General features: G+C 37.2%; 1 protein-coding gene across 1 annotated transcript in view; it reads right to left on the bottom strand.

Annotated features, from left to right (window-relative positions):
• Positions 1–24,149, bottom strand: part of ccdc73 (coiled-coil domain containing 73) — a 197,208-nt gene that overhangs the window by 83,603 nt on the left and 89,456 nt on the right. Inside the window, exons 10-13 of the mRNA XM_073049832.1 lie at positions 21,763–21,891; positions 20,734–20,793; positions 16,974–17,078; positions 3,022–3,132 (exon numbers count right to left, since the gene is read on the bottom strand). Of these exons, the coding sequence (XP_072905933.1) occupies positions 3,022–3,132; positions 16,974–17,078; positions 20,734–20,793; positions 21,763–21,891 (405 nt within the window). The remainder of the gene's footprint in view (positions 1–3,021; positions 3,133–16,973; positions 17,079–20,733; positions 20,794–21,762; positions 21,892–24,149) is intronic.

Genomic DNA, 24,149 nt, shown 5'->3' with positions numbered 1-24,149 from the left:
AGACAGGGCTTCTTCCTTGCCATTCTTCCATGAAGAGCCTTTTTGTGCAAGGCCTTAGAGATCGTGAAGCCATGAACTTCATCTCTAGTTGCAGTCACTGACTTTTGCAGCTCACTCAAGAGTGACCACTGGTGTCTCAGCAACCTGTCTTACAAGTGTAACGCCCTGGTTAAGATTTTTACTGCTATGCTGTAGGTACTTCATTTTAGCAGTTCTGTAAGAGCAGTCTGTTCTGCTTTCAGCCGCTTTGGGTTTGAGCTGAGATTAGGGGCTTTTTTGTTCAACTTTGGAATGTTGTATCACCTAATCAGGATGGTGGAATTGGGAGAAGGTTCCAGAGAACACTGTGTGAAGAGTTTTTCTTTGTGAGGGATACTGGTGTAGGTCGAGGTCTTTCTTGGCAGGAGCTGGGAGAAGGCAGGAGGGAAAATGGCTAAGGATGCTGTCCCTGTTGCACAAGGTGCTTCGAGCAGATGAATGGCTTCAAGGAGGAGGGAGCAATACTCCTGTGGGAGAGCCCGTTTGTTCAAGATGGACTCTGAGCGACATTCGGAAGGTGTAGTGTGTACATCAAAAAGAACGGCTTCTGGAAGATCTGAGTTCCACCGTGCACATGTGACTGTTGAAGTATAGTGGGCCCTTTTTTGTTTTTTATTTCTTTCCTTTAATAACTAGTTGCTTAAGTTAACATTCTTAAATATACTTCTTTATAATTGTATGCATTGTACAATCTATTACAAGAGTCGGCAACCTTTTGCCTCTGTGGACCGGATCATGTATTAATGAGCAGACGGTGGGCCAGATTAATGCCATTAAAAAACTTGAAATATGGGAATAATCCATTTAAATACATCTAGTTATGTTTTGCCTCAAATGAATGAATAATGCATGCTAGAAAACCGTAGGTTGCCTACCCCGATCTATTATTTCTTGTCGAAAGGCGAGTGCCGGGGCAGTAAATCACACAGCATTCGCACAAACCAAAGTTTGGGTGGTCAAGCCATCCCAACCTCACGGATTTAGTGGGTTACTCGCCATGGAGTCAAGTGGCTAACAAGCTGCATTTCCAGAGATGTCCAGTAAAATGGGGTTTCACAAGCGTCATTCCTCTCCAGTGATTAAACTTAAAGTGGCAGCCTAACCTAGGGAGTGTGGTTGTGGTTTCATATTTTTTCCCACTGAGCCTTAGGTATGTTCAGTGCCTTTGAGATGTTCTTGTAGCCTTCTCCAGATTTGTGCTTCTCTATTATCACCCCGGCATTCAGACCACTCCCTCTCTCACCACCTGTCTGGATCCTTGCACCTTGAATTTGTCACACTGATTTTATGACATTTAGTGCTAAATGTTAGAAATTGACATTTGGTTAGACAAACTTGGGGTTGATTTCTCTGAAGCGCTGAAGGCTGAGGGGAGATATGATAGAGGTTTATAGATAGAGTAGATAGTTAGCATCTTTTCCTGAGTTAAACTGTCTAATACCCGTGGACACGTATTTAAGGTGACACACACAAAATGCTGGAGAAACTCACCAGGTCAATCAGCATTAGCAAAATCTCTTGTGTTTATGTATTTGAGGTGACTGAGGAGGTATTTGAGGTGCTGTACAGGGCAGTTTATTTTGTACACAAAGTAGTGGGTGCCTGCAATGCACAGCCTTGGGGGTGAAAGCAAATATGATAGGGGTATTCAAGAGGTTCGTAGATAAGTACATGACTGTGCAAGAGATGGAAGAAAACGGACATTGTGTAGGGAGAAGGATTAGCTTAGTTGGGCATTTGAATACTAATTTAATTCATTCGCCAGCTGAAGTGCCTGCTTTATGTTCTAAATGAGAAATTTCTTCAAACATAATTTTGCAAGATAGAAGCCAGTCTTCAATCTCCACCGTAAATCCATTCCTCTTCCCTGGCAACAACCCAAAGTTGAGCCAGAGGATTTTAAATCTAGTTGTCCTACCAATCCCAAGTGGAACTTATTATTATATATCTGATCCATTATTCATGATGGATGCTACTGTCTTGTGGCAGCACTCCTTGCAGATCTGCTCAATGATGGGGAGGGTTTTGCCTGTAATGGACTGGGCTACATCCACCATTTTTTGCAGACAGTTTGCATAGGTAGGTACAAAGCATCATAAAGGTTCAAATCTCATAAGTAAAGAAGGGCAAAGAAATACTCGGGGGGTAGACAAGTAATTTGGTGATAGGTCTGTAACTGGAAATGGTGCAAAGACTTTATTTTTAATGAGGAGTGGTTGATGGTAATTTTAAACTATGAAAAAAAACCATTATTCATAATCTGAGTTGGGAATCAAAGACATGAATTGATTGGTCAGAAGCTTGGATGGACCTGTTGTGGATCCTGTACAGAATATAAGCTTGTAGAACAGGCAAGATGGGAAGAAACAGCAAGATTATAGGTTGGTGTATTTAGAATTGCAAAAACAGTATAAAATACATGGACAACCTAAAGCTGAAACAAGGTCAGCCTTGAAATTTACTCAGCTGTTAGAAAAGTCAAAAGAAGAAGAGTTGGAAGATTTATCTAGAATGAGGAGAGCATATGGGAGTAGTGCTTGTCATTCATCATGATCTTGCAGTAACATACAGTTTCAGCCAAGGGGAAAAAGTAGTACTGTAAAACTTGACTTTGTTTGAATTACATCAACTAATGCACAAGTAAACCAGATAGAAACGCAAGTTAAGAAATATCCCTCAAGTGAGAGCTGTATGTTCGGTTGGAAGAATGGGTAATCTGAAAAATGAAAAGGTGAGTTATTGGGTGTTAGGCAATAATGAATTTTAATTAGAATAAGACCACCAAAGTCGATCTTCAATAAAAACACTCTGATGGAACTTTGGAAGAGTTTTCTGATCTGTTAAGTAACCATGGGAGGACTCTATAACATTTGAAGGTGGGTCTATTATAATGCTTTCACTATTAGGCATTTGTAATAAATGCAGCTATGATCTAAAACATTTTAATATATATACATTTTGTATTATTTTAATTCCTGTTACCTCCTTTTTCCACTGAGCTGTAGACTTTTCATTTTCTCTCTCAAGAATCTGAACTTTATCTTCATTTTCTTTTGCCTTCTCCTGGAGCAGCTCATTATCCCTTTCCAGAACCTGCCATAAAATTAATTGCCCCAGAAAATTAAAATGGCATTCTTAGTCTTATGTGATCTCTCACTACTACATAGCTCTTGTGTGTTGCTTCTAATAGATTTGTACTCTAATAAAGATTAGAGTTGATCTGCCACGTTGCCAATGAATTTCATAAATTAGCAAACCACCAAATTTAAGAAATGTACATCTGACTTGGCTCATGGAAACCTGGAGGAGTACATAGGGGGAAAAATGATGGCCTTTTCATAAAACCAATGTCAGTAATAGGTATAATAAACACATCTGCTATAACTTGCTGTTTCAGTGAGCAACTTCCAATGTGCTTGGATAAGCAATATAAAATGCTGAGCTGAGTTATTAGAGACAGACGTTGGACTAATCTAATATACCGTGAGCAAAAAATATTAAAAGTGAAATAAAAATGGTGTGTCTTTCAAGTGAAAAGTGGTAATTAATATTATAAACACTACAGTTTTTGCATGGCTTCTCCATTGATTAATTTAAGCAGTTACTTAGCAGGAAAAACTATACAGCTTCATTACAGTTTATGTTTCTACACACCAAGCATATTTCAACAATGACAATTTCAAATCATTTTAATTAGTGATGACAACTGTTTAAACACCAACCATATACATTAATCCTTAAAATATATTGTATAATTCATCCACATCTTCTTAAACAATCAATTCAGCAAATGGTTTTGTTTGAAATGCAAATCCAAATATATGACCAATTTCTAACTTCCATAGTTTCAAAATAAACTATGAAGTTATTAGATATCCAGCAACTGCAATATTCTGCTCTGTGTATTTGACTAGTATAAAGTGCTATCATGTTCAGGGTTCCGCTCCGTGCATGGCTTCTTTCCAAAGGAAATGGTTCATTATATGTACTGCAGAACTTTTTGGTTCTGCATTCAAATCCCCTCTCCAACATTTCTACTTGCTTATTTTATTTTTATTTTTATTTAGAAGGTACAGCTCTGTAACAGGAGATTCCTGCCCAATGAACACGCACCACCCAATTACACACATGTGCCCAATTAACCTTCTAACCAATACGCTTTTGGAATGTGGGAGGAAACTGGAAAACCAAGAGGTAATTCACCCAAAGAACAAGACGGTAGTGCTTTTTCCTACATTTCTGTTTCTCTTACATTGGTACACCACTGCAAGAGATTGCACACAATTACCATTCTTAGGCTGGTTTAATTTTTATAAAGAGTTGGCCCTTGGCAAAGTTGTTTTATTCTTAGACAACGTGTAATGCACTTGTGTTAGGACATTGTAAGTTTAACTTAGCTTATTCCAGTCTCAGAACTCCCCTCCAGCACTGATTCACAAGCTAAATAAGAATCAGAATCAGGTTTATTATCACTGGCATTAAATTTGTTAACTTAACAGCAGCAGTTCAATGCAATACATAATCTAGCAGACAGAGGGAAAAAAAATAACAATAAATAAAATAAAACATAATAATAAATAAACAAGTAAATCAATTACATATATTGAATAGATTATTTTAAAATGTGCAAACACTGAAATACTGTACATTAAATAAAAGTGAGTTAGTGTCCTTAGCTTCAAAGTCCATTTAGAAATTAGATGGCAGAAGGGAAGAAGCTGTTCCTGAGTCGCTGAGTATGTGCCTTCAGGCTTCTGTATCTCCTACCTGATGGTAACAGTGAGAAAAGAGCATGCCCTGGGTGCTGGAGGTCTTTAATAATGGACTTTCTGAGACACTGCTCCCTAAAATATAGACTTCATTACATTTTTTCTTAATGAAATTACCTAAGACTTCCTTATTGCTGCTGTATGTAACTGCTCCTTTCTGTGAAGTAATTAAACACACTACTCTTTTACCTAATCTAACCTGTACAGCAAATTCTTTACTCAAGTGATGGGAAAATTGAATGACTTTAAACCTCAGCAGTTACCTGCGTGGGAGATCCAATATCAACACCAGTGGTATTTCCTATTTCGTATCACCCCACCTAAAATGTCTTATTTTAATTGTTTACATTAAATACACAATGTTTAACCTTGTTGTAGCTCACAGAAAATTGTGGGGAAAGAAAGTATTGGTGTTGAATGACAGTTTAAGCCTTGAGAATCCAATTCATTGGAGAAATCTTGTATGCTCTAGCTTCTAATGGAGGAAGGCAACTCTCCCTACATGAGTGCACCCAAAATTCAAAATATAAATTACATTTATTATCAAAGTATGTTTATTAAATACAGCCTTGAGATTCATCTCTTTACAGGAAGCCATAAAACAAAGAATCCTAATAGAACCCATTAAAAAAACTATAACACAATGTGCAGAGAAAAAAAATCAAATCATGCAAACAATATAAATAAGCAAAAAAAAGTCAGAACTGTAATTTCACAAAAGTGAATCCACAGCCACGAAGCCAGTCATCACTACAGCCAATTGAAGAGCCATTTGTGATAGGCCACAGCCTCAGTTCAGCGCAGAGACAAGTAAACCTCACAGAGCAGTGAGCTGTACACTGGTCCATATCTCTACTCTGGCCATGACACCCTGACCTGGCCTGGCACTTAAATCAGCCAAATCTCAAGTCATTTATCGCTCTCAGGCATGGACCCCACTGGCAGTGCAAGGTCATAATGAATAGAATGCAAATAGTAGGTTTATTTAATCCTGCTATTTTGTCAAAAAAATAATTTCAGAACAAAACTATCATTGCTAGTCTACAGCTGCTACATCTTCGCCAATCTACCACCCTAACAATTCATAAATCCTCATTAACAGCTTCCTTGCAGGAAATTGTAAAATGCCATTGTAAATACTTGGAGGTTGAACACAACTGTCGTTCCTAATGAAAATGCAGCATCAAGACAAATACATTAATGTAGTGGTTTGCTTTACTGTAAGAAGCATGTATTCCCAGAATATTCAGTAAATACTTCTTAAACAAAAAGAAGTTTGAAACAATACCACCATTTCATTTAGAGTAAGACATACAAAATGCTGGAGGACACCAAGCCTTGGCCCTAAAAGTTGATTCTCATTCCTTTCCAATTGATGCTGCCTGACCTGCAGAGTTCCTCCAGCATTTTGCATGCATTACTCTGGATTTCCAGCATCTGCAGAATCTTGTGTGTTTCATATTTCATCTATACATGGTTATAATTTTCAAGCTTAAACTTTTGCAATTTATAGCATCAGAAATATTTCTCAAGCAGGCTACCTCACTTCATCGAGAAGGGTGATATACACTACTGTACAAAAGTCTTAGGCATCTTAAGACTTTTGCACAGTACTGTATATTGATTAGAATATTAATGTGGTTGGGAAACAGAAATAAAATTACTTTGCTTTGTATTAGCTTAGTATTAAGTGTTATGTGGTAACTGGAAAGGTACAATATACAGTACTGTGCAAAAGTCTTGGGTACCTTAGCTATATTATTGTGCCCAAGACTTTTGTACAGTACTGTACACTTTCAACATTTCTGCATTTTGTTAAATCTCATATGTGGACAATTTGCCATTCCAAATTATTCTGCTATAATTTTACATCTGTAAGTCTTTTGCATCTCAGGTGCTAAGGCAAACATTTACTTACAATATATTTTAAAAACTAGAACAAAAAGAGTGATTTAAAGAACTGTGTTTAAAGTGCCTTGAATCTCAGTATAAATCTTAAAAGAGTGACAGAGACCTTATATAATGTAAATGGAGTTCTAACTATACAATGTGATTAAAAGCACTACTTGTGTTAAGATGCGCTCAAGGGTAAATGCTTTGAATGTTTTTGGGATGATTCAACTAAATATAGAGAAAGTAATTCTATTAAACAGGTATGCAATAATGGGAAATGAACCAGATCTGAGCACTCCTCCATATTTCCAGATTTTTAAAAAACTCTGAAATTAATTTGGATAATGGACCACCAATGTGACAGCTTTTAAGAATTTTAAAATCAAGCAATTTTCTTTTCCACCATTAATCAAAGTAGTACCACAAATTCAGCTATTAAGAAATTAAAATATGTTAACACAGAATGTGCTATGCAAAAATAAGAATTACTGCACCACTCATTGATATTGTCTGTATTAGCATCATGGTGCACCAAAATTGGTAACCTAGTTTACCTTTTAATAGTTACCCATTGTTTTTAAACCAGGATGAAGAATAAGCACTAATTAGGGACGATGACAGTAGCTATTTACGAGGAAATAGTTTGAGAGTACAGATATTACACTCCTTATTTTTCTTGAAAGGTATACATTTTCCAGGTCTGTAGTAAGAGCACAGCATATATTTTTAAATATCAAATCCTCAACTTCTGTTCTTTCTCTGTACGAGACGATCCACTATCTCAGACAGTTCCATCATACCCATCGCAAACTTTGCCAAATCCCTAAACTGAAATTTTATTCTTCCAAACTGGGGAAGTTTATATCCTTAACCAGGATCAAGTTGGACAATAACTTGCATTTAAGTAACACTCTTCACACAGAAAATTTATACAAAATGCATTACCAGAGAGTAGCAAGACAAAAACTAACTTGGAGTCAAAGTGGTTTTTGAGAGATTTTCAAAAGATTTTCTAAAACTTACACCAGTAACAAGGATTTGAGAGGAGCTGAGGAAGGGAAAGGGAGCGGGGATTCCAAAGTTTCACTCGCATAGCTGAAGTTGCAGCTAGCAACACTGAATGGAAAGCACATGCAGAAGCACTCCTGAAAAGCACAAGAGTTCTCACATACAGTGGAAATCTGCATAAATTGGAAAAAGAAATAAGAGTCACATCAATGAAGAATTTGAACACAAAGAATTTTAAGCTTGGGAACTGGTGAATTAGAAGCTGATAAAGGTGATGGATTAGTTTGGTAATGTGGATAGTCAATAGGAAGATGGGATTTATACAGCCTCAAATCTAGATGGGATTCTAGACACTACTAATTAGTCCAAAAGTAATAAAAAATAAGAATGTAGGTTTCAGTAGTTGATTCCTGATGTAGGAGCAAAGCTAGTTAATATTACATTGAGGAAAGCTGCTATTTTATTCTGTTTCTGAGCAGGTATGAATTACATATTGCTCATCATAATCAAGTCTACTCTTCAGAAGACAACCCGAGATTGTGAACACCATAATATAATTGCATTACCTCTTGCCTAGAAATTGGACCCATTTGTTCCCAATACTTGTGCAAGTAAAATTATACAAGTCATTTAGTATATGTTGGATCAAAGCAGTGATCAGTTCCGGGTTGACTTATTTCTGAGAAATGGTCAGTCCGTTGACAATATGGTGAAACCATCTTAGTGTAGCCAATGATTGCATGTCTCAGCCAAGCAGATTATGATGTCATGGGTCAAGCAGCACCCATTCTTCCACTGCTGTACTAGGTTGCATCTTTTGAGAGAAACCCACCATTGTCATTAATGACTCATAATAATATCAGGAGCACATCATGCAGGCTTTGGGAATAAGATGTCAATTCAAAGATGTGCTGTGTCACAATCTCTTGCACTTTGTGTGTGTTACACTGTGTGTTACACAGCTTTACATCTGAATGACAAACATAACGTTAAACAATTTACTGGAGCTCCTTTTCCAATTGCAGCCATTTTATTTTACCCAGACGTAGCAAACACTGGTCTGTTGACTGGCTAATTAGCCACAGTGGCTTGAAGCCACTTGGAGCATGGGAGTTGTTAAGAGCAGTTCATTTTTCATTGGGATCCCAAGGAGAATTGGTGTGTTAACCTGAAAGCACAGTTCGTCGTTTCACATACCATTGTCCAATACTTATTTTTTGGGAATTGAAAGAGCACATTAGTGCTCTACAGCACAATGCAGCCTACATTTTACACACCAGAGAAGGATTACTTCTGATTTCTAGACAATTTTCCTTTCAGTTCAACTCAACAAAACAATCTGCCAGATAAAATTACTGTATGGTCTGAGATTGCTTTGTGGAGAAGAGATAAGAGATAAGAGCTCATGCTTTTCCTCAGTAAGTCCTAACTGTCACAAAACAAAGTCAGAAAAGAAACTTCTACAGTTTCTGTCAACTTACTTTGTGGGTGTTAAGAAACATTACGTCATAAATAAGGCGGCTCTATTTCCAATTAAAAATATTAACTTGAATTAGTATTAATTTTTTTCCACCAAAATCTAATGATTTCTCTTCAGTTGAAAGTATTTACAGCTGCACTTCCAACTGCAATAAAACATGCAGTGGGTGAAAATTCTGGTCTTCTTTAAAAAGTTGGATAGTTTCCACCACTTAAACAACTTGCTGTCATCCAGAAGGTTAAAAGGTCAGAACGGCATTGTGGGCCGAAGGGCCCATACTGTGCTGTAAAGGCCTATGTTCTATGTGTCACTGTGGCAAATCTTTTGGATCTAGAAGAGAAAATCTGCAGATGCTGGAAATCCAAGCAGAATACACAAAACACAGGAGGAACTCAGCAGGACAGGCAGCATCTATAGAATACATCAATATTTAAATAACTAAGCTATATGAAAGTATAGTTCAAATCTACCATCACTGCAGGACTTGTATGTACCCAGGATAAAGAAGTGGGCAGGAAAAGTATTTGATCACTCTAGGCCTGTACTTGCTGGAGTTTAGACGAATAAGGATGGGGCAGGAGGGGAATCTCACTGAAACCTATTGAATATTGAAAGACCAAAATAAGAGTGAATATGGAGAGGCTGTTTCCAATAGTGAGGGAATTTAGGACCAGAAAGCACAACCTCAGAATACAAGGACATCCCTTTAGAACAAAGATAAGATGGAATTTCTTTAGCCAAAGGGTGGTGAATCTATGGAATTGATTGCCACAGACACTTGTGAAGGCCAAATCATTGGGTACGTTTAAAGCAGAACCTTGATTAATGAGGATGTCAAAGGTTATGCAGAGAAGGCATCCACATCACTGAGGACCTCACGTGGTCTGTGCACACCAGCTGTGTGGTGAAAAAGCACAGCAGCGCCTCTTTCACTTCAGACGGTTAAGGAAGGTTGGTATGGGCCATCATATTGATGAACTCACACTAATTTGAGTATACTCTATATTACATTGACTGTTCTATTTATTATAAATTATTATAAATTACTATGATTGCATATTGTACATTTAGATGGAGACGTTAACTTAAAGATTTTTACTCCTCATGTCTGTGAAGGATGTAAGAAATAAAGTCAATTCACACAAAATTCACAGAATGGGGTTGAGAGGGATAATAAATCGACCATCACTGTGCAAACTCAGAGTAGACTCAATGGGCTGATTGGCCTAATTCTGCTCCTATGTCTTAAGCCTTGTTTGCTTTTACCTCACATGTTCTTACTGTTTGTGCAACATGTTCTACTTACACAACAACTGCCACTCCTTATGTTGCAAGGTGCAGAACTGCACTTCCAACTCAAAAGGACATTATAGTTATTGCAATTGGTAACTACTTCTATACAAATACCTAACCCTGATGCAAAATCTGTAAATGATTCACTATTGAGAATTTCAAAAAGCTGTACTGCATTTTCATCAAAAACATCTAAGTTTGAAGCATGAATTCCATACCAACATCAGAAAGGATATACGAGCATGGATAAGCACAAAGATGAAAATCACGTGTATCACAAAATAAGATTTTTCTTAAATACACAACAACAAAAAAACATTTTGTGGTCAACTTAAAATCACATGCACAGAAATTTATTGAAAATAATCTTCTGAGAAAGTGGAGTTTCTGATCATTGTTATGGAGTGTACATTTTATCCCTCAGCTGGGCACATCCCAATTACTGAGCCTGAAGAACGTTTATACAATATAGCATCAAAATGGAACAGGACTACCACTTCACTACAACCAATCAAACTTACAGTCACTCAGAAAAAACAACAATGTGTGCACGAGGATAAAGAGTAGCCTCAGAAGAGGCTCGAACAAGAACACTTTGCATTCTTCCACACCCAAGACTGAATTCTATAATTTCAGGTAACTCATTTTCTCAGTCCACTGAATTCTATTTCTGGTAACTCTCTTTTTCAATCTGCAGCAAAACTAGCCAGTCCAACTATGATTATTTTTATACTTTTCTTCTGTCCATTCACATGGCCCAACCTTGTAGACATATTATTAACTCTGCATTTCACAATGTATATTGTTTGTGCTCTCACTTTCAAACAGCCATGGTTTTGTACCTTTTATTTTGCTTTTAAGTTTTCTCTAGCTGCCCCCATTAACTCATCAGCCAGATGATGTTATTTATAGCTTATCCCCATAGAAACCCCAACCTTGCCTCATCAGAGATACTTCCTTTATCCAATCCACCCCTCCCATAACCGCTGTGCAATTTAAACCAAGTTATTTCTCTCTTTCTGAGAGACTTTAAAGGGTCTTTGACTTTAAATGCCAATTCCATTTCTCCTTCTACAGTTGTTGCTTGATGCTTCTACCTTTACTCCTTTTTAAGAATGATAAGGAATTGGCTCACAAAATAACAGGTCTAATATTTCAGAATCAGATTTAATATCACTGGCATATGTCATGGAATTTGTTGTTTTGCAGCAGTATATTGCAATAGATAAATAATAATGAAAAACATTAATGTGCAAAATGGGAGCAAAAAAAAGAATTAATTTTTAAATAGCAAGGTAGTGTACATGACCTCATTGTCCATGAAGGCAGAGGAGAAGAAGCTATTCCTGAAACACTGTGTGTCTTCAGTCTCCTGTACTACCCTCCTTAATAGTAGCAATGAGAAGAGGGAATGTCCTGAGTGATGGGGGCCCTTATAGATGGATGCCACCTTTTTCAGGCAAAAGGTGTTTTCAATGCTGGGGAGTCTAGTGACCATAATGGAGCGTATTCAACTTTCTGCAGCTTATTCTGATCCTGTGCAGTTACTCCTCCATACTAGATGGTGATGCAACCAGTCAGAATACTCTCCACATTATGAATTTCTTTAGTGACATACCAAGTCTCCTCATACACCTAGTGAATTATAGCCATTGTTGTGCTTTCTTTGTAATTGAATCAATACTTTGGGCCCAGGATAGATCCTCAGAGATGTTGACACCCAGGAACTTGCAACTGCTCACCCTTTCCACTGCTAACCCTTTCCACTGCTAATCCCTCGAATATCTTCCCTCAACTTTCCCTTTCTGGTCCACAATCAATCCCTTGGTCTTACTGACATTGAGATCAAAGTTGTTTATTAGCACAGCAATCATTAACAGTACTTCATGGATCAATGTGATTCAACTATAGAATTTTGCCACAAAGTTGATTATGTTCCAACTTCCAAGCAAGGAATTACATTGATCGAAGAAAAATAATGCATGAAAACAAAGCAGAGAAATTTTGTGACAGAGTTTCAATCCATTTAACAATAGAAATATTGTTTTGAATAGGACTACTATTCTCAAAACATTGGACAAATATTTAAAATACTCACAAAAATCAACAACCGCTTTCTCTTTCATTTATCTGCAAGTCCCAGGTACCTAATATTCATCTTCTTCCTTTCTGAAAAGGTTCATATGCCCTGTGTCTTGGTCTGCCATTGCTTATTTTATAATCAACTTACTGCATAAAATGAAGCCACCAGAGTTTAGGATCTTAACAAAGATAAAGTATTTCTCTAGTGACAGAGCAACTAAAATTGGGGATACTCAAGATACCACAATTGGAAGAGCTTAGGATCATGGTATCATAGAATCATAGAGCACTACAGCACAGAAACAGGCCCTCTGGCCTGTATTGGTTGTTCTACTAAAGACAAACAGCATGGATAACAACTAGCACATCTTTATTCAGGACACTCCAGCAATGGCTTCAGCTTGACATGAGTGTGTGCAACCTGCTCGGCATCGTCGCTCCCAGTTCCGGATTGTGTATTGGGAACTGAAGTTCTTTATTATGTACGCACATAATAACATATCTTTCTCCTTTAAAGAAAAAGCAAGCACAAAGCAATGTCCTCATAAACTGCAGGAAACAATAATGCTTTCCAACACATTGTAATGAACAAATACAGTCCCTTATTCACTCAAATACTTTCAAACCATCTCTGTGGTGGTTTAATGATCCTTCTTGGTCTGCTATTTGTTTCCACAGATGCCTTGCTTTCATTTGCTGCGTTAATGTTAGTGCACTTTTGAGAACTCTGACCAACATGTTCATTTCTTTCACATCCTTCTGCCAAGATCCTATCTGTTTGTCTCTGCCCTTGTTCTTGCTGTGTGACCATAATTCACTCCACGTGCCCTATAATGGGAGCCCTGGACTACATCCAAGTGATCAGTGAGTCTTTGCACAAGTTCCAACTGATTCTGTCTCAATTCACAGAGATCCTTCTTTTGGACTGTGTATCATTGATAGGAACTCTTCCTGTTCATTGGTGTTGAACTCGTGTTGTTGTACCGATCTTGTGATCTGTATGGTCTCCCCATCTTTCTTTTTATTTTTCCTCTTCAACTTCGGAGAGGATAGTGGAGATATTTTTGATTTCCAGTCTTTAACTAGAAGATGATGAGGGACAGATTTTGAACCAAAGTTGCACAATGTGGAAGCAAGACTAGCAACTTCTTCATTATGATCACTATGTTTAACACTGGCATTCTGACAATCATGCTGGTGTAGTTGGTATAGATGTCTATGGAAAGTGGAATTCTTGTGCTTCTCTTGCATAACCTCTCTGGAGCTCTCATGGATCCTGTAACAAGTTTCTTGAGTTACATCAGGTAAGCATCAAAGACATTTGCATACTGTTCCGAGTGTTGTGGTTCTCTTTGGTCTGTGAAGCCACTACAAAAACTCTTTCCACCAGGTTGAGCTTTCCACATGCCCTCAGACCTAATATTGGCTGTACTCACTTTTCTACAACCAGTAGTTGTGCGTTTTGGTGCTGCCCCTTGTGCCCCCTTTAACTGGGATGTTCTCACCAGTATAGCCCGTCATTTTTAACTTCACTGGGTAAATTTTGCTCTTTACTTTGAGAGCCATGGACAACAAATTTAACTAGGCTCCAGTGTCAAGCTTGAATGAATTACTGTCTCATTAACAGTCACTAGAGCAATCCATTCTGTTTTATCACCATACACAGTCTGTAGAGGATCTACAAAGACTTCCTCCATTTCCTAAGCAACAGTGTGCACCTTTCTCTTGGTAGTCCCAGCTTAGCAGCACTTAGCAAAATGATTCTTCTTCCCACAATTATTGCAGGACTTTCCATAAGCAGGACACATCTTTGGAATATGCCTACCTCCACATTTGCTGCATTTGCTGTTTGAGGCTACATCTTTGCTATGCTGTTCTGCTTTGTGCTCTGCCCCTCTGTTTTCACAGCATGCACTGTTGTTTCTGCCCTGTGCAGCTCCTTGACTTCAGGTCATGTGGTATCCATTGACCTACACATATCCACGGCTTTTTCCAGAATCAAATCCTTTTCATGAAGCAATCTTTCTCTGAGCCCATTATTTGACGAATGTCCAAACTCACAGGACTTACTCAGTGTGTGAAGCTCAGCTTTGTTTTGGTCAAAGCTAACACTTCGTTTCTGGTCACAGGACGAGAACTTGTATCTTTCAAACATGATGTTTTTACTTGAGAAAAAAAAACTCTTCAAATTTTGTTATCAGAGCGTCCAACATAAAAACTGTCCGATCAATTTCAAAGGGGTTTTGATGTCCAAACCATCTTCGCCAATTATGTGTAAAAAGATAGACACCTTCAAATTTTCATCTGCCCCTTCAGCTCTATTCACTGCTAAATACGTATTGAATCACTATTATCAGTTAGATTGCTGATAAACTGCATAGGTGAGGGAAGACTTAGCTCATCCATTATGGTTTATCTCTCTCACTCACTCTCACTCTCTCTTTCTCTCATTCATTTTGTGAATCTGATGAACTCCTGCATACAATGTGCTCTGTTGCCTCCTTGGCCGACACCACTCACTGTCTTCCATACTCAGTTTTTTCTTCTTCATCGGAACTAGCATCTCTTTCTTAGTTGTCATGGTATTCATTTACACTCCGCATTTAGACCTCATGCTGACTTCTGACACCATGTTACGTTTGTTCTTACTAAAGACTAAACAGTGTAGGAAACAACTAACACATCTTTATTTGGTACACTCCAACAATGGTTTCAGCTCGACACAAGCACCTGCAACCAGCTCACCAACATCACTTCCAGTTCCAGGTTATCCGCCCACATTGCACAATGAGAACTGAAGTTCTTCATTACGTACACACATAGTAACACATGGCCCATCTAGTCTATGCCAAACTGTTATTCTGCCCAATCCCATTGACCCACGCCAGAACCATGGTCTTCCATACACCTCCTATCCATGTACCTATCCAAAATTATCTTATATATTACAATTGAACTTATATCCACCACTTCCACAGGCAGCTCATTTCACTCCCTCACCACCCTCTGAGTGACGAAGATCCCCCTCAGGAACATTTTAAATATTTCGTCTTTCACCCTTAACCTATGATCACTAGTTCTAGTCTCACCAAACCTCGGTGGAAAAACCCTGTTTCAATTTACACTCAACTTCAGATAGCATTGGTTTTTGGAGCTGTAAGACTTAACATATACCATTTGGTTTAATCATAACATTATGTTAAAATGATCTTATGACATAGTGTTGTTATTATAGCCAAAGTCGAGAAATGATCAGCAAAGCTTGGTCTAATAGAGATTCAATTGCCTTTGTAATCACTTTGCAATCATCCTTTCAAGGAGAGTGCCCCTTATATTCTTTCAACTCTGCTACATTTACTCTAATTAATTCTGGTACTTGAAAAAGTAATCTCTACTGATTTAACCCATGACCTGTACAAGATATGAATCCACAACTAATTGTATCCTATATTCTGGACACATCCCAAGATTTTTTAATTAAGTCTCTTCTAATTATATTTTTCAAAGTTACACTCCAGAATTGCAAGGTTTGCCTGCCAGACATCTCCCACCTCTAAAATAAATAACAAAACCTAGAAAGCAAAGAATAAAAAGAACATATATATACAGTATTTAAATGAGCTCAGACAGGAATAGATCCAATATCTGTCAGCAGCCTTGCTTCAACTGAACTCCCAGTGACAGCCCTAACCCACATAACTCCCACCAACAATCCTGACTCAACAATCAAGTGACCCAATCCTGATTAAGTGACAGCCTTGATCTGACCAGAATCTAATGACACCCAACTCAGACATTTAAAGGAATAAACTTTCAGTAAATAGCATTTACCTTTAATGCAAAGAGGATAAGTACGGTCAGTTTAGTTTTATGGTAGTGAATTCATTTTAAAAATTAAAAATAGAATAAATACATTATAACCTGAAATGAACGATCTCATAGGTGAGAAGACTGATGAAAATAGCTTTGACTCAGAATTCTGCTCTCCAGCACTGATTACTCTGAGATAGAGGAGGATGTTTGGAGGTGCATAAAATGTTAAAGATTAAAGAATAGCTTTATTTGTCACACGTACATTCAAACGTCATTTTCCATCTATTGTGCTGGGGGCAGGCTGCAAGTGTTGCTATGCTTTCAGTGCTGACATAGCATGTCCACAACTTACTACCCCTAACCATACAACTTTGGAAAGGAGGAAATGGGAGCACCCAGAGGACACCCACATGATCATGGGGAGAACTATAGACAGTGGTAGGAATCAAACTCCAATCAGTAATTATTGGCACTGTAAAGCAATTGCACTAACCACTACTCTACCGTGCCTCCCTTTCAACATCCATGAACAATTAACCAGAAAGCTGTGTTATGGAATTTCGCAACATGTGACACCTATAAAACAACATTCTGACCTGATGCTTCCCTCCAAAGTACTTCAGCTCAGTCTCAGCTCTGCCTAGTGCCAGTTCCTGTCGTTGTAACAACTGCTGAGTTTGTTGAAGCAACTTCAAAACTTCCTGAAAGAAACAAATGCCTTTAAATGTCCACTTATATTTAATGTAAAATGTAAATTGAAAAGTATAATGTCTCTAAAACCAAACAATCATATATCTTTTTTTACTCTGTATATTTCTTATGTTCATCAGAATATTTTTGTATATTATTGCAAGTAACAGATTAGCCAAGAAATGGTTAAAGCTAGTCATAAAACACATTGATCTAGATGATATAATGAATTTACAAAATATTTAAGCAGTGCCTTAATCATTAATTAGCCAGCTGATATTTTATTCACAAATTTTTAGTTCTAGTTTGAAAACTGGACAAAGATGAAGCAATTTAAAATACTACAGTACTACTACTACGTCAACTCAGGCCCAGGGAACCAGCGTCAGGCAATGCCTTACAAAGCGCGAAACGAAAGACTGTGTGGCACGCCACTCCTCACGCAGACAGTAGGTGGCCATTGACTCACAAGGAGTTCATCTGCCCTTTGACAGGTTTTGTTTTTAGTCCTGCTGGGTGCCTACACACCCTCCTCCCTGGTTAACTGAAGTGCCCAGGGGATGTGCCGGTTGAGTCGCCAACAACCCGACCCAAAGCAGGTAGTACTGGGCAACGTGGTACCAGTAGCAAGGCAAGGCCTTGACCTGACTTTCAAATGCTCCATTATAAAATCAAGAATTTTCAAAAAATTCACTGCAAATCCAAGAGATTCTATATCAGGGATAAAATGAAAATGAAACTACATAATTTCTAAAAGAGACAATAATTTTAAGCTACGTATTCCCTATAAAGACATGATTAAGAAGATCGGAGTAAAACTGATCAAAAGTGCCATATTTTGTTTTCTTCAGTTTTACTGCTTAAATTTAACCATTTTCATGCCTTCAATAATAGTCAAATCTTGATTATATCTTTTCTATGCAAAGCAGAAATAAACATTGGATCTATCCACAGTCATTACACATAAACCAATTCCAGTAAGTGAGTATATCCAACTTTAAACAGCTTATGAACAAAAGTAGTGATGAATAAGGGATGGTGAAGGAGTTGAACTTAGAGTAGGGGAGCAAGGGTATATAGGAGCAGGAAGGGTGGTGAAAAAGATATAGCTAAATGCCAATTAGTAACCCAATAACTCAACTCAATTCCTGACCCAATTCCTGCTGGCAGCTCTCATCCTGGTACAACCTGACTCCCACTTATGGTGACAGCTTGCACAATGAAAACTATGAGCTAACTTACAGCTGATAAGCAAACCCACAGCTTAATTGCTTTCAGAGTAACTTCACTGTTCATTAACACAGATGTGTATTGCCAGAAACATTGCACAAAGGAATGAAGCACCTCTTACTTTGGCAAAACAACGTCCTTATGTCGTATACATAAAGTGGCAGAGATGAATGAAACATTGCTCATTTTTTGTATTATAAAATTTGATTGAAATCTTTGGAAGAATTTGGTCGTCTTTAAGTAGCATTACAGAATTTAAAACATTCACTGGAAGAAAACAACTGAGAAATTTGGGGGGGGGTGTGCACACACACATATACATACAGGCACAATAAGAAGCAAGTATATTAGAAAAGGAATGAGATATAGTGATATAATTGGAGGCATACAGAGCAAACAAATAAATAATAGATGAAAATAATTAATAAAAAATACTGAACTTGTATGAATGAGCTATACCTCAGTGGAATATTGTGAGCAATTCTAGGCACCACAGGCCTCTGGAGAGAGTGCAAGATGTTTATTACCATAAAATTTAAGAAACAGGGCTTATTATGTAAAGAGGCAAGATCACCTGGGAATATTCTTTTTAGACCAAAGTAGCCAAGAAGAAATCTAGAAATTCAGAACTTTGATTAGATTGGGGGAAATCATGTCCACATTCATTGGGTATATTGAAAAGACAGCCAGAGGTGAAACACAAAGATTTTTCATACATTAATTAACATTGCCTTCAAAGGTGGAAGAACCGCACTCAATATATACTCAAGAAAAAAATTACAAGATCCAGGGGCCAAAGCAAGGGACTACTTTAATAGTTGAGAGACATCATAAGCATGGTTGGCTGGATGGATTTCTCATGCTTTGTTTAATTCTAAATAATTCAATTTTGCAACATAAAGCAAACAAGCTTTAGATGGGAAACTAAGCTACCCTTCTGTCACAGATGCAGTAAGTTAAAAAATTCAAATAAATATGACAGGACAAACTGCCAGCAATGATGAATTAGTCACCGGTAGGAGTTAGTTGGGATACAGTTGCCGGGGATACATGAGCTAGGCTCCAGGTAATCAGTAGGGATCATATTAACAGGGAATAAAGTTGTAACCTATCCGATGAAGCCACTGCCTCTTGCCATGTTGTGAGTGTTTGCCACATCCTTCTCTCATTCATTTGGTCATTTCAATCAGAATATCTGACGGGACCTCTGTGGCCCAGCCAGTAAAAACAGGATTTCTGAAATCTTACTCAGGTTATTTCAATTAAACTTTGTGCACAGCACAGCTGAATAAGTAACATGTTCAGAATTATTGCAGACAATTTCTATTTAGGCACTCCTTTTCTTAATGCTAAATGGTTCAAATTTAATGGAAACTTTGGAAGCAAAGTGATGATCACTCCACTATTTGGATTCCCACACTGGTTCCCTACAAGAACAAATCTCTCTCATTAACATTGTTGCACATACATGAAACAGTTTCAGTATTATTTTGTCTGGAATAAACAGAAAAAAAATTAAATAGAACATGCAGAAATATTTGTTCAAAAGTGTACTGTTGTTTGCCACATCCTAATGAATTCAGTTCACCAACTAGATAAAATAAATAATAATTTAAATACAAGAACACTGAGCTTGACTACCTGAATTAGCTGCACATACCATTCCTCCCATTCACATCATGGTGAATTTACTAGCATTACTTCCATATAATATTGTTTTATTGTCACCTTTTTAAGCTGAACCATGGTTATAAGATGACAAGAGGCATAGATCGAGTGGATAGCAAGAGACATTTTTTCCAGGGTGGAAATGGTTAATATGAGGGAGCACAATTTTAAGGTGATTGGAGGAAAGCATTAAAAAAAAATCAGAGATAAGTTCTTTACACAGTGAGTGTGGGAGCCTTGCCAGGGGTGGTGCTAGAGGCAGATATATTAGGAACACTTACCTTGGTTAGGTACATAGATGTTAGAAAAATTGGAGGACTATGTAAGAGGAAAGGATTAGACTGATCTTAGAGTAGGTTAAAAGATCGGTACAACATTGTGGGCTGAAGTGTCTGTACTGTACTGTTCTAATGTTCTGAAGCTGGTCCAAAGAATTCCAGTGAAAACTCATTTTTAATTAATTTATTGCTGTGGTTAGGATTGCTCTGAATTAAAAACAGCCTGATAGAAAGCATTTGAATAAGCTTGGCTCAGTTATTTCTATGGCAGATATTGATAGGTGATCAAAAAGTACTAATATATTTGTCCAACAGCTTGCCTTTAGTTGCAAATAGGTTAGCAGACATACAGACATGTCCTATGAGCGGATTGACAATTCATATGGCAATTCAAGTTTAAAAATGAAAATGCTAGAATTCCAGCCTACTTTTACAGACATTTCAGCCTATAAACTAGATTGGTTTTGTGACTAAATGGTTTTAACCCAACCTGTTTTTCTTCTTGAACAGCTGACATATCTTTAGACAGCTTCTTGTTTAATTCCATCTCCTTTACAAAAATAAATGTAAGGTTATATAAATGTTTGCACAATTAGGTCAGCTTATAATTACTATTTTAAAAAAGTCTGAACCAATTTAGCAAGCAGTGCATCACAAAGTTTCAAGGTATGGACTCCAAGTTCCTTATTTTAGATCTAACCTGAGAAATGTAATCCATGCACCAATTTACAAAGTAAAAGGAAATATTGAGGCTTATAACCTACAAGCTTCTAAAACCTCTTCCCTTCTCATTCATGCAATGATATCCTGATAGAAGAGTTTACAAGTCTTGACCTTCTCTTCACCATGTATCATTTCCCTATTTCCTCAGTTTCCTGCAACCAGATGGCAAGAGCCATTACAAAACTGTCCTTGGCCTATCCTAAGGAGGTATGTGAAAGCCAACTATTATGACTCTCGTTTTCCTGAACAAGTGTTTGGGCAACAGGTATGCATCTACTACACTGGTAGCAGTGGTATAATAAAAAACAAGGTTTCGGCAGAGGTGGAGAGGTTGAAAAATTAATTTATTGCCTCAATCTCAATTCCTAAATCCTGTGCCACAATTTTATTTTAACAAATAAAATAAAATTAGTTACTAATAACATTATTTCATTTTCCTGGCATCACATATATTAATTCTCAAATCAAAAATTGGAGTAAGGGCAAGTTGAAAAATTAATTCTATTCAGGACTTAATGTCTCAATAATTTTGACAGTGCTATGGGTGATCTGTAAAGCAACTGCCTGATTTACTACTCTACAAATTTTTACTTCCTGTGAGTAAATTAAGATGCCCATATGCTATCACCTGCCTACCAGAACCACAGTCAAATTTATTCCCATTTTATAATTAGAAGCAGCTTAGAAATATATTAATAGATCCTGAGGAAATACACTGTAAAGTCATTTGTGCTTATATCTACTTAGTGCCATCTAAAAAGTACATAGTGATTAAATTTTCAATTTGTTATGAAACCATCTGCAGTTTCTGCTTCAGTTCTTGCAGCTGTTGTTGCTGTGTTGTAAGATGGATGTTGTCTTCGCCCAGATTGCACTGAGAAGTGACCTTGGATCTTATCAAGTCTGCGGTTACTTTCTCCAGTTCCTGAATACAGACAAAAGCGTACAATAGGTCATTTGAATATCATCCACTTTGAAACTGCCATTTCTTTTTGGGGAAAAAAGATGAAAAATCTAAACAATTTTGCTCAATCAAACAAAATACAAGGTGGTGGAAAGTCATCAGTGCATGAGCCTAACCCTTTTATTTCAATTGTGCAAGAATCATTTAAATTTAAATCATTAATTTACTTTGCTGTTTGAACTGATGGGTGTAAAAAAATAAATGCTCTGCGCTTTGATCTCAATTAATGACAACTTATGGAACTTCAAGTCATAAATATGCTGCCCTTTTCTCCCCCACCCGCTCCCTTTCTGGAGCAGGGTAGTCTGCTTTATATCCTTCTCTCCTTGAGCACATTGACATTTACTCAGACAAACGGCAGGGGTTATGAATGTAGCTCTCTGATAGTATCAAGGATTCTTGATGATGCCATCATATTGAACTAAGCATTCAGCACAGTAATAGTTTTATCAGGAAAATGTTTGGTCTGTTTAACTTTTCTCTAAAAAACTGGAATTCCATCTTATCACATTGCAATTGTTCAACTGCTCTGGACTAAATCAAATAATGATGCAATTAGGTTTAATTTTATGTGGTAAATGCAACAGTATTATAGCAGCTTTCAACCTAAAACTTAAAATGTAAGTTTAATATAGACATATTTGGGAATAAGGCAACAATAATTCAGCAGTTGGCAGCCAATCTGGTAGAGTACCGAGAAGTATTGTAAACAAGAACATGAGGAAGCTATTCAGTGCCTCAAACATACTCGGCCATTTACTACATTTGCGAATGACATGTATGCCAACTACATTTACCCATCTTGCTCCATATTCCTAAATATACTTGGCTAACAAAAAAACGCTCCATTTTCAAAATGGAGATCAATAAATGATACTTTAATCCTGTTTTCAGGAGCAGCAATGCAGTTCTGTCATTTTGCATATATAACATCAGCTAAATCTATCCAAAGCAATGTTACCTGAAACAGATTTACAGTAAAGGGGATTTTATAATTTTCACAACAAAATGATAACTACCACTAAATAAATAAACAGCGAGTCCTGCAAATTAACAGAATATTATTAGTTCAACCTTCTTTAAAATGAAACAAGCTCACACATTCATTAAAAAATGGACAAGTGCACTGAATCAGAAAAAGAATCAGGCTTATTGTCACTGATACGTTGTGAAATTTGTTGTTTTGCAGCAGGTCAATGCAGTACATTAAAAAATATAAAAAAAGCAAAATGTGAGGTGGTGTTCATGAGTTCATGGACTGTTCAGAAATCTGATGGTGGAGGGAAAGAAGCTGTTCCTAAAATGTTGGATTTTTAAATTGCATGTTGATGTTTTAGAGAGCAACATAAGTTTGAAAAGTTAGTTCCCTGGCATGCATCATCTCCTGGCATGTACTTTATGTACTCAATGTTCATGAGGGAGTACTTTGGATTATAATATTTCTTGTTTGTAACACAAAATATATATCTGTAAAAACTGAAGAATGCTTATGTAAAACAGATAAATTAATCATAATACTAATTAGCACTCATTTTGAAGATATTGTTTTTATATTTATGCACATCAGTTTCCTTCCTTGTATATTAAAGATTATATTATTTATTAAACAAGTAACAATATTTTTGTCATTATCATGAAGAATCTTAAAGATTGGTAGAGAGGTTTATAACGGAATTCCAGATTCCATCTGAGAAATGGAGAGCTTAACATGATAGATGCCTATGTTTGGGGACACATTAAGATGCCAGAGTTGGGGAATTGTACATATTTCTTTTTTTTATTTATTGGAATACAGAACGGAGCAAGCACTTCCAGCCATGCCACCAGCACCCCCTGATTTAAATGTAATCTAATCCTGGGACAACTTATAATGACCTCTTAACAGCTGGTATGTTTTTGGACTGTGGGAGAAAACTGAAGCACCAGAGGGAACCCACGAGATCACGGGGAGAATGTACAAACTTCTTATAGACAGCGGCAGGAATTCCACCTGAGTCACTAGTTCTGTAAAGTGTTGTGCTAACCACTACACTACCATGCCAATCTTGAGAGAACTGTAGAAAGTTATCAGAATATGGAGGAGTAGAGCCATGGAAAGGATTTTAACATACAAGGTTAAGCATTTCAAAACAAGTTAAACTGGTGGGCCAGAATTTGAGATAGGTGAGCGAGTACAAGTGAGGAATTAACTGCAATTGGTGTGTGTTAGGATGCAAAAA

The sequence above is a fragment of the Hemitrygon akajei genome, chromosome 6 (genome assembly GCF_048418815.1).
Source record: "Hemitrygon akajei chromosome 6, sHemAka1.3, whole genome shotgun sequence".
Classification (NCBI taxonomy): domain Eukaryota; kingdom Metazoa; phylum Chordata; class Chondrichthyes; order Myliobatiformes; family Dasyatidae; genus Hemitrygon; species Hemitrygon akajei.
The sequence above is the reverse complement of the archived record's forward strand: the minus strand, read 5'-3'. Positions and strand labels throughout refer to the sequence as shown.